This window comes from Drosophila teissieri, chromosome X, assembly GCF_016746235.2.
Source record: "Drosophila teissieri strain GT53w chromosome X, Prin_Dtei_1.1, whole genome shotgun sequence".
Taxonomy (NCBI): Eukaryota; Metazoa; Arthropoda; class Insecta; order Diptera; family Drosophilidae; genus Drosophila; species Drosophila teissieri.
Window position 1 is genome coordinate 278,815 of NC_053034.1, and position 12,236 is coordinate 291,050.

The 12,236-nt window shown below is 41.9% G+C and overlaps 2 protein-coding genes across 3 annotated transcripts in view; both read right to left on the reverse strand.

The window, feature by feature from the left end:
- Window positions 1-12,236, reverse strand: part of LOC122623371 — a 145,198-nt gene that overhangs the window by 101,589 nt on the left and 31,373 nt on the right. The window contains exon 1 of one of the 2 annotated variants that reach the window (XM_043802496.1): window positions 6,462-6,486. The exons of the other annotated variant lie outside the window; for it this stretch is intronic. The gene's annotated coding sequence lies outside the window, so the exon portion shown is untranslated. Of the gene's footprint in view, window positions 1-6,461; window positions 6,487-12,236 lie in introns of those variants that run through there. 2 annotated transcript variants of the gene reach the window in all.
- On the reverse strand, window positions 8,941-10,336 carry LOC122623376 (lysosomal aspartic protease). The gene has a single exon (XM_043802505.1). The coding sequence runs from the start codon at window positions 10,307-10,309 to the stop codon at window positions 9,083-9,085; it is 1,227 nt and encodes a 408-aa protein (XP_043658440.1). The 5' UTR covers window positions 10,310-10,336; the 3' UTR covers window positions 8,941-9,082.

Sequence of the window (12,236 nt, forward strand, 5' to 3'; positions counted from 1 at the left end):
GCCGCGGTCATTGCTTTGCATACAAACCCCAATTCTGCGATTCTGCCCTGTACTTTTGCAATTCCCATTACCAAGTCCAGCCGAATGCAACTCCGAACTGAACCAGAGGAGCCCAGACTAAATATCAGTGCCTGGCAATCTTGTGGCTGCAACCCCGACACAATTCAATCATTTCGCTTTGGACTCCCTGGCAACGTGGGACGACCGACGAGGTCGCTTGATCTTTAGCGCTAGATTAAACGATCAGCGGAGACAGCCACCGAAAGACGCAGTCGTCCTACGAGTTTGACAGTCTACACAGAAAACAAATTTCGATTCATAATACTGATCGATCATAATACTGAAAATAAAATATATCAATAAATATAATATTCAAATATATACATATGTAATTGCATTTGCAAGGCGTAAAGCAGACTACACGCTGGAAACATCTGATTGAACATATCGAACTGTTTTTATTATCGGTGTGAAAGTCTTGAAAAAACTCGGATTGTACTTGCTGTCTTGCTGTTTTCCCCAAACAGCAGCTTCTTCGTTCCCCGATTGTGTAGGTTGATCTGGAATGAATCGATCGTGGACCCAGCAAATTATTTCACTTGCGCCAACCACTCGAACTGCTGGTGGTCTCAATGTACAACTTGATTTCTGTTTCCTTTGCTGTACTGGCAGTTTGATTTGTTTAAATTTAATTATGCATCGATTGCCGATCGCCGATCGCAGCGTAGGTAGATCCCCGTTCCTGGGTCCCCGAAAAAACAACAAATAAAAAAATAAAAAAAAAAAATAAAGACGAGACATCCAAAGGGAAAGGACAGGACAGGACAGAACACAGGTGAAATTATGATGGTTGCCAATACCATGCCGTTTCTCTCCGATCTTGATCAGACTTCTCCGATTTGATTATCATCGTCGACGTGCTGATCGTCAAACCGCCAAATGATGATCGATGCCAATGTCTTCTTGGCCCTTTCATGCTTTTTAACCATTTCTGGCACAGAGCGATTTACATTTTGTACTCCCATTTCTTTGGGAAACGTATGAAGCGATCAATCAAAAATGGAAACAGCCAAACGATCGATCGCCAGGGGGAGCTGTGGCAATTCAAAGAAGATCCTGTGACAGAACACAAAACAGTTTATGAACGTTTGATGTGAGCAATGTGATAAACTGCGGTTTAATTTCATTGTATGCATACCGGACATATGCATGAACCCCCTGAACCGATCTCATTCCAGTTAGTCTCATCCGATTCGGGTCATAACGATGTCAACGCGTGATGTACAGTTTGTTAGAATTTGAATTGTTCGGAGCGCATCGTAAATTGCTGCCCAGGATCAGACAGTTAAGGATGGGCTGTGTTTTAAGGGCCAAAGAGCGCGCCACTTCCTTTTTTATTGTGCCGCTTAGCTTTTATCGTAAATAAAAAATTGCATCTAAAAATGTTGCGTTAGTGCGTTAAAAGAGCTATTTAAATTACCATGTGAATCACAAAACCATTTTATTTAAATTCAAATTTCACCTAGGATGATCACCTGAATTTCGGAATATACTTTCTAACAGAAGCCAAGCTGGCAGGCCGATTGATCGGTTGCCAATCGATTGGGTGACACAATTCCCGAGCATTCACATATTTGTCATTTCCGCCAGTTAAAGTCCAATGCAATGTAAACTACTTGGTTAAACAAATAGCTGGGCTAGATAGTGCGTCATGCCACAGAGATATCTTTTAAAAATTATAAGACCCCATATGAACATAGGTATTGGCCGCAGATAATCACACCCACATTAGGGATGGATATCAGTTGCTTATATTCAAATTCACTTGAACAAGACAACATAGAGTGTTTGAGGAAGATTTGGTGCGACGTTTACGTTTTATGATTTCATTTTCGAATCGCTGAAGGGGACGGGGCGGGGAGGGGAGGGGAGGGGAAGAGAGTACTTTTAATGGCGGTCCACTGATATCGCCGTGAGCCGCGTGCCTCGGTTACTTCGGCGGAATTGTTTGCACTTCGTTGTCTCTTTATAATGTAAATATATTTCCATATACGAGTATGTGAATTCGGGAACTGTATCGGGAATCGGTTAAGTGACTGCGTGGGTGTTATGAACTTGCATAATTGTGCCGACTGGTGTGTCAACAAAAACCGACCGACCCGCGGCGAGTGAGCAAACATTTGCCGAGTGTGTCAAACGCGCGTCGATCAGTACCCGTCGAAGAAACGGCAAATTTAAATCAATAATTCCACATGCCCGGCGCACGCGATAAGCTAAACCACGCTACTTTAACTCACTTCGCATTGCAGCACAAAACAGCACAGCACAGCATAGCACAGCGAGTACTCGAATTGACGTTTCTTTTTGTTAGCAAACCGAGGTTTAGGACCGACTTTACCTCCTCGACACGTCATTATCATTAGGCCCCGACCATATATCACAAGGTCTCTCCCTATCTTGATAAATGACTCTCCCGCACCTAAATTATAGCCTCCCAAATCTCCATAGTGCAAATAGCCGCCAGCTCCTTGGGGCTACAGACAATTACTCCCAAGTCTCCATGTGAGACAGATTGATTCTATCCGAGGGCATCGGGTGCCGGGTGCCATACCAGGTGCAGGGTGCAGGGTGCAGGGTGAAGGGATCCCATCCCGTCAGCCGAGATGGTGTGCAGAGTCCAACGCTTCCAGTCTTTCAATCCTCCAATCTTCCAATCTTCCGCCGATTGAGCGATCGTCGATCCCTGGACTCCCGGCATTTATTTCTGGTTAATAACGCCGAGCCAATAGCCGATATCTAATGCAGCTGGCCAACATAATTGAAACGATGATCCGTACCAAAATCTTGGGTAGTACCCCCTTACTATCATGGAATCATGATGATCCCAATAACATTTTGAAAGCTGTACAAGTTAGAAAGTCTTAGGGCTTGAGGTGTCGTTATTAAATATATACTAAAAACATTACAATGTGTAACAAAGCGGAGTGCTCATCAAAGGTGCAAAAAGCATTACAGCTTTTTCATTGATTATCGTTGGCAAAATCCGAAACTGAATCTGTTTTATCTACCATAAAATTAAATAGCGTTTTAGGGTTTTAATCAGCGCCGGCGCGTCAAGGAGGCCGCTCACGCCTTCTGCGACGCCTATTTCCACATGTCTATATAAGCTATGTGCTATAGTATAGCATGCCAGTCATATACCAAACAGAAAACAGCGTGAAGCCTGCAGCCTGCAGCTTGTTGGACTTCATCCTTTAGATCAAGGCATTGTAGTTCTGTTTCGGCTCCGAAAGATCCGTCTATCATCATCAACGGGCGATTATCGGTGCTGGTTGTAGTGGTCGGTGGTGAATCGGCCGCTAAAACAACAGCGGCGACATCAACCGAGAAGCCAGTGAGCCTGTGAGCCAGTGAGCCAGTAAGCCAGTGAGCCTTTGAGCCCCTGAACCACCGAACGAACAGCAGTCAAAACTCTGTCAGACAGTTTGTAAATAGTTTTCAAACCGCATCGCGATAAAGTCAGTCCCCCCGCAGATCCTCTTGGCGGGTTGGAGTTGCTTTAAGCCAAAGACGCGTCGAGTTAGATGATGATGATGGCTCAGAAGCTGTCTGGTCCATTTCAGAAACTGTGCCCGACATTTGCACCATTATAACTTTATCGCTTTTGGACAGATTGTTGGCATGGCGGGTCTTGTGGTCCAGCCGTTTAATGCTCCAGCGGTTCACCGTTGCAGTTTTAGAGGAGGATGCTGCGGATGAGATGTTGGGCCGTCATCGTGTCCGATTTGCAGTCAAAGTGAGTGATGTACCTGCTGCCAGAATGTTGATGATCATGAAGGCTTAATAGCATTAGGTTCAGCCCTGCTTCTGCGGGGATGGGATGTCAATAAAAATTACCCACTGTGGCAGCCAGGTGAGCCGCGGCTTAAGGCATAAGGCTTAAGCTGCTTCTGCGACTATCGATCTACAACTTCCAATCTTCTAAAGCTACTTGTAATTGCGCTGGCTGAGCGCGGAGTTTTAAGTGATGCCGAGATGCCGGTTAATGTGGCCTTTGCATTTGGCCACCTCGCGCAGTGCGCGGCAGCTTTTTAAAAAGTCATTTAAACTTACAAGCTTGTTAAGCTTGCCCCAAATCCTGCTGCCGGCTCATTTCACCATTGGGGGCATACCGTTTAATGTAATTTCACGTCGCTTTTTATCGCCGCGTAAGTAGGCACTAAACGGCAGCTCTTTAATCTCAACAACGTGGCGCGTATACTTCGAAAAACCAAAAATCAAGAACTCTCCTGTCTGTGTGCAGAGAAAAAAAGGTGCTATTCGCAGTGCAAAATAAATGGTTAGAGATATTCATAAAATAACTCTGCAATTTGCAAGAGCAAGGGTTTGTCTAATTTGGAACAGATGGTTTGTTACGCGACAAATTTCGTCCTTCCAACGCGAAAGTATTTCCGTTTTCTTCATGAACTTTTTCTCGCTGTGTGTTCAAAAAAAGTAAAATGAACTTTTTGTGAGGTTTGGGCTTTCAGCCAGCGCAGCCAGCGCAGTCGCGCCCACCTTGTTAAGCGCAAAGGACTCAGTGCGAACCAGCAGCCACTGACTAGGGCCCTCTTAACAAGGCGCACACTTGCCGGAGATCTTGGGGATTGGGATTTATTTTTAGTTACGCTAAATTGAACCGTGGCCAGTGGCTCGGCTTGGTTGGTCGATCGGCTGCTTGGTAATTGCGGATTAAATGCATCGCGGGTCCGCATCATGAGATTGCTTACGGTGGGGAGATCTGATTAAGAATATTTCAATTAGCTCGCTCGTGAAGCTGGGTGCCACCTTCATATCCATCACCAGTTGCTTCAGTTATACTGCTCCTGCTCTTTTGGCCAGTTGCTGGCTAACTTTCCCATCGTTCCATTGATCGTCCCATCCAAGTGGAAAGAAAGTTTCGGGCAGTGGCAGTACATTGTAGCGTTTGGAGGCATCGGTTTCTTTTCCGTTGATTTTTTTATTTAGTATTTTTGATTGATTCGATCACTCGGGGAATCTCTTGCAGCTCCTTTTGGCATGCTAATTAAGTCACTTGACCGAAGGGGAAGCCATTGAGGTGCCCGGTTGCTGATTCCAGTTAACAAGGTCCGATTAAGTGGGCGTGTTGCGCTTCGGAAAGGACTTCGGACTTAACTCGGCTTTTGATCCGGGTAAACGTTTTTAATTGATAAACTTTCCATGTAACCTACATCCTACATCCTACATCAGCTGATGCTCCGATATCACATAATTATTATATATTTGCCCCAATGCCAAGATGATGTTGCCCCGAGCTTTACTCAACTAAATCCTAGTACTCTGAGGCGCACCCAAGTAGAGATCAATAAAATGATCTTCTGCTTTGATCACAGAAAGTATAAGTGAAGCAAGAACTTTGTTAAAATATTGCTAGTATGTATTATAAGATGAGCTTTGCCAATAAAATAGTTGTTATAGCTGTTTTTGCCCACACTCCTGCAATTTCTTCCTGTGCAGCTTTGGAATACATCATAATCCAGCGAAGGCAATCAAGCCATCAAAATACCGCAGCAACCGAAAACACTTTCATTAAACTAAATTTTTATTGTGCCACCACACCAGAGACCGAATTTAAAACTGGGAGCGGACGATCACAGGGATCGTCGTTAATTTCATTTATGGCCAAGCGATCTCCAAAAAGCTGACTTTAAAACTTTGACCCAGTTTCCCCGTTGGTTGTTATCATATACGCATGCTTGATATGTACACACATATGTACATATGTATGTATGTACATACGCATATACATATGTATATGTATATTCCCTCTACGTGGCCAGTTGCAGTTGGCTTTAAACCAAATTGCTACAAATTACACAGTTTTCGGGCGCAAAAGTGTGCCGCATGCGTGGCAGGGCAGCGCAGCAACTTTTCCCCCTTTTGCAATTAAGCTCGGTCTGATGCGGCGATGCAGCAGATTAAGATAAATAATATCTGATGATAATATCCGCCATGTGTTCGCTGCTTTACAATAACTCATGGAGTATAATCACTTAGGTCGTCGGGCAGCATGCCGCTAAACTAGTTCGTATGGATCTGTTTTGTTTTTGTTTTGGCGACTCTACAAGCAAAATAGTTCACCATTCACTCTTTTGTATGAAGCCACTATATAACTGCTTTAAAACCACATTTGAAATTAAACTTGCGGTATTTTATCTGTCTGTAACGACTGAAAACGAATTTCGAATTACGAATGTCGAATTTCGAATTTCGAAAACTAACGTTGCATCTGCAAGTGCCCCTCTCACATACGCATACACACATGCATACGCACATAGACCTTGCAGTTAAAGTCATGTTATATTTATGACATGAAACTGGCATCGAAATATCTATTTTTTATAGCCTATTAAATAAGTTTGCAATAGGTACATACATATGAATGTATGTGTATCACTTACCCGATTTATAAATTAAATTGTTCCTAATCGGAAATATAGTAGCACTCGACACAAGTTATCACATAAAAAAAGGTATACATATAAAATGAGCGGAAACGATTAAAAGCCATGGTGCAAATAGTTGCAAATCTTATTTGCATTTTATTTACATTTAATTTGCATTTTTCCAGAAATTAAACAGACACACGCACAAAAACGGGGAAACACGAAAAAAGACAGGGAAGCCGATAACGCGCAAGGCAAAATGTTAGTTAGGATTGCAGTAAACACTTTATCCGGACTCTGATTGCTTTATTTGGCCATTTTATTTATTTTTTTCCTAATTTCAATAAATTGTAAATGATTTCGTTCCGCGAAAAGAAAAACACAACCGACGCGCAATTTAGCAACGAAAAACTAATGTCAACTCTACAAAAAGCGCCGTTAGTCTTCGGGTCAATGCAATGTGATCAGGTGCGAGAAGCGCGGCAATAGAAAGTGCCTGATTTTGAGACTTTTTACCCACACTTAACTGATACACATACACTTACACACATGTGCATGTGCGATGATTGAATTTGCAAAGCTGGAAATCTTCATGACACACGAAATATGTATTGCGGTAAGTATGTACATTTGATTACTTAAGTCCCGTATTAATTAAACAAAGACATTTCGTCAGGCAAAGACAATTATATCTATTGATTTTACACAGTTTCAGTCCGCCCGCAAAAACACGACCGACGCACGCTTTACCAAAGAAATACAAATGTCAACTCTACAAAGAAAAGGACATAGTGAAATGCAAAAAAGCGCCGTTTGCTTTTCTGTGCGACAAAAACAATCTCATCAAGTGCGAGAAGCGCGGCGATAGTAAGAGCGTGATTTTGAGATTTTGTATGTGCACATTGCATTTCTGGATACGTAAGGCTGGTCATTACGATAATTACATTCAATACGCAAGAGGCTGTCCACTTATATTACGAAATACGTAAAGGGGGTGGAGTGCGTGCGTTTGATTATTTGTTTATATGAGGTGTTCTTAACAGTGATCATGTTATTCGTACTAAACAATTTAAGTAGAGAGCTTAAATGATTTGCATATTTTAAATTTAATAACAAACTGCTTAAACTGCATTCAAACGTTAACTTTATAATTCGATTAGTACCTGAATAAATAAAAGCATACTAACATTTTATATTGGGCGCCTCAACTATTTGCAGATGTGGCGAATCGACAAAGTGGTTATCAAAGATTACTCTTGGGATCCTCTCCTACGGTTTTTAGCTGTATTATCGGTCGGCATACGGCAGACGATACGATATGCAAGCCCTTTTTGCTGTTTAAAAGCGTATTGATTATCATTAGTTAAGTTGTTAACTGATTTCGTTAAGAGATTTGTCAGCCGAACAGCCCGACGGAGGATTCCGATTGCGCTGGTTAAATATTTTAATGTGATTTATCTGGCCGACTAACAACAGCAAGACAACAAGGATCGTACGGCCGATCGAGCCATAAATCAGGCTGGGCTTTTGCGGCTAATGAGACAGATTGCCTCCTCTTCGGGACTCGAATTACTCTTCACCTTCACCTTTCTTCTGGTTCCCTTTGCTGGGGTCACATTCCGGTGGTCCTGCAATAACGCATCCGATCTGATGCCCGATCGCAATTGCAACAAATATTTTATTGTTATTTGATGAGCTTGGGCCAATGATGCAATGGTTGGGTCAATAAATTATAAGCCCGATGCGGCTCATTAGAGAATGATCTTGGTATACACTCTGCCGAAAAATGCTCACCATGGATTTATAATTCAAAGTTCACATCTGGCGAAAACAATATTAGCACAAACTCAAATTATTAGCAAAACCAAAATATATACATAGGAAACCACTCTGTTATATTTTATAACCTATCAGAAATTAAACAAAAATTAAATTAATGCATATTTTATCTAATAAGGAAAAGAAACTATGCACCTTCAGATATCTGTATCTCAATGTTTGCCCAGTGCACTTGGTCGTGATCTAGATGGGAATCGACCCGACCACCGGCTGCGTTTCGTGTGGGAGAAGCGAGTCCTAATCCTTGGTTAAAGCACAAAAAATAACATCACATAAATAATGCGCTCAATGGGTTCCACTTCACATTGCGTTTGAGTTCCAATTTCGGAAGGAGTTGTTTTTACAGAGCCCTCTGCATTTTTTTCACAATAAATCACACAACAGACCAATTAGGTCCGCACAATTTCCGATGAATGCTACCCGCAAGGAGCTAAAAAACATTGCTTTGGCCAAAAGAATCTCTTCCAACTGGCCAGCTCAATTGCAACTCAATTAAGTAAGTTCTGGATCGCGGGCTAACTAAATCCCTTTGCGTAACAGATATTTGTTATTAACAGTTATCGATGAGCTTCGTTAATAACTAGATTTCCTGTTTACAGATAATTTTGATTGAAATATCTAAATACTTGTCCATGACACAGAAGTAAACTACATGTTCGGTTGTGAATATCTATATATTTCAATTTCTGTTGTACATTTCAAGGTCGGTGGGTTTAGGGATGGTTTGATTTATAAATAGATTATATTTTAAGGTCAATTTTGGTAAATACTTCAAAAAAAAAAAAAAAAAAATTAAACTAATTTCTCAAACTCCAAACTCCACAAGCCAGCAGTAAAGTCAAGATGCGCCACAGATGCACTTGTCTCAGGGAAACTGCTGAGTTTACCGGCGCGAATCCCAGCCTTTGATTGCCCACATCGAACTCAGTGTAAAAACGACCCAAGAACACATCTCCCATGATCCAGAAGTCCTGGTCAATGGATTGAACGGCCAGCGAACAGTAATATCCTTCCTGGATGATATAATACTTGGCTGGGATCCTGAAGTCCACGCCGTTAATGTTGATGATTAGATCCGGGTAAGAAGTGGTGGAACTGCATTGAAAAACTCCATCCGAATTAGCATTAAATAAGTCAGAAATCTGATCATATTGCGTGGTCGGAGCTATAATCAGAGATGTTCCAGTATCCGCAATTGCCGCGGCAAAGGTGCTAATGAAAGTACTACCGATTTTGATATAATCCGTTTGGAACTTCCAATATGCAGTCTCAATGACATCCGCATAGGTGAGATAACCACGGTAAAGCGAGGAATCAGAACCGCCCAGAATAAGTTCACCTCCGTAGAAGGTTACGCTGCCGTTGTCCCTCAGGAAAAATGAAAACACTGGGCTTTGAACGAGACCCTGCTTTATCATGTTCTGAAACGTGGGGGTGACTCCGTCCACAGCCAGGGACGGAAATCCCATGCCCAGTATTCCATCGAAGTAGGCATCTACGAAGTTGGTTCCCTGCTCGGTGGTTACCTCACCGAACGTCTGACTTTGCACCGTCAAGCCGGCAAAGCCTACGCTATCCACGGACAGATAACCAGAAACACTGCCAGTTCCGTAGGTTATGGAGAAGGTCGTTCCATTGGCCGCATAGGTGCTGGATTGATTTTTGTAGAAGACCTGGTGATCCTGACACGCTGTGCTGTTACACGAGCTTCCCGGCACCCAAAGGTTGGAGGAACCCGTGTCGAATTGTACCAAAAAGTACTGGCCTGGGGTTCCAATGCTAATGTTTCCGTAATACTGAAAATTATCGAAGTTGGATAGGTGCTCCGTGGGATATCTATTGGCGGTGTACTGGCGACTGTATTTCTGCTGAACAAAATCCCTTTCTGCCACAATATTTTTGTGGCTGCGCTTGAAGTTTGGCGATCTCTGAATGGGTATTCGGTGTAGGGTGGAGTTAGCCTCGACAACCAAAACTAGAAGTCCGGCCAGGAAGGCCAAAATCTTGAATTGAAAACTGGCCATGTTCCCAATGGCAAACGACAAACACGACTGACTGTGATTTTACTATCTAAGGGGCTTCTTATAAAAACTCAAAAGGAAACGCGCAAGTCGAGTGTCTCGACCCTCCGATACCCGTTACTCTGACAAAAAATACAGTTTTTTCTTTGAGAAAATCTGTTTTAAGACGTGATCCCAATATCTTAATATATATACTTTAAGAGGCGAATACGATTCTTTTTAGATTATGCATACCTTTTAACAGATACAATATACCCCTATATACTGGGTATAACTGGTATAAAAGGGGAGCTTACCGATAACGATAGTGTAGTGTGTGTGATTCCCGCGATTGTAAAACAATCAATCAAATAATTTTGTAAGTACTCTACAGCTCAGCTAGGCAGGCAGTAATGTATGTAATACTGCAATTGCCCCGCTACTTAAATTATTTAATAAATTTAGTTTTGGCTTTCTAAGACTGAATACCGTCATCATTTTGCCTACGGATATATGTATTTCACCATTTGACTTGCTCACTGCGATAACTTGCCTTAACTTTTATATCTACGTGGTATCAATTTATGATTAATGTTTACTTATCACTGAAAAATTCACCTCTCGTTAATCCTTAATTAAAAATTCCACGAAAGTACGATAAAAACATTGTTTTCCTTGGATACCGACTTACTTTTCCATTGCGGCCTTTGGTTTCCCCAACTCGGAGACTGTTCAATAAAAATGTTCAATGTTGAGTAGTCTTAGGATTGTTTTGTGTCACTTAGTACTATTTAAATTTTTTATTAAGTAGATAACACCGCATTCAAAGGAAAAACAATGCCATCTCAACGAATTCGCTCTGGAACCTGGCTGGGGAAATGGTAATTCGACTGGCTGTCAATTCCTAATGGAGATGTCAGGTTCCACTTAAAGGTGTGAGAATATCTATGGACCTCAGTAAACTAGACCCACCAGGACGTATACAAAATGTACGAAGAAAGCCAGGCGTAAGACAAAAAGTTATTGTATTAAATGTATGCAGAGATACCAAAAAGGCAGAAGACAAAGGTCAACGAAAAAGTAGAGGATATCGGTGTGTAAAATATGCATGTATATACGTAGTGTGTGCTACGTGTATTTGTACCCCAAGGTGTCGGACACTTGATTAGCCATGACCTAATGTTGCACTACACACAATGGGCCATGATGAGCACGGGTTTTCTCCCGTGCAGCAGTGTCAATTGGAATTAGTTGCGCTACCAATCGCTACCATGCACATATGTACATATGTATGTACATACATACATGTTCAGAAGCGGCACAAGAACAGTACTAAAGTTAACATTTTTATTGTAATAATCTGAAAACAACAGTGTCTAAACATGTATCGAAGAATAGTGACATTTTCTGAAGGTGGCCGCCAAATCCAGTAATAATAGCCACTATACTACGAGTATTATTATTGGCTTTCAGCTGCAACTGTATATACATATGTACATATATAAGTCCAATGATCCTTTGCGTGGGTGCTGAAGTCAAACAAATTGAAAATTTATCACCCGTAGCGAAAGGCACCGCACACTGCATCCGAGGAAAAAGAAAAAAACCGATGATGAGTTTGTATGGCAAGGCAAATGAATTTTTTACACTTTGCTACTTGCAGCGGGGGCGATCACAAATTCACTGAACCATTCGCAAATTGATTTCGCTTTGCCCAAATGTGTCAACCGAACAATGAATGGCTTCTTCTTAGATATTCTTCTTAGGCCTATGACGTTTGGGTATGGGCCTGGGTCTATCCAATTTCAAAGGATTTTCACACGCAAATGCCGACTGGAGAAGCTCGTGAAAGTCATTGGCCCGCTGTGAACTTGCGATACACTGAAAGAACAGAGGTTTACTGTTTATCCAGCCAAGTATCTATGGAGTAGGTGCAGATTTTTTGTTTCGT

Excerpts from the sequence above, each read along its gene's own strand:
- LOC122623376 (XM_043802505.1), bottom strand. The coding sequence starts at position 10,309 with ATGGCCAGTTTTCAATTCAAGATTTTGGCCTTCCTGGCCGGACTTCTA.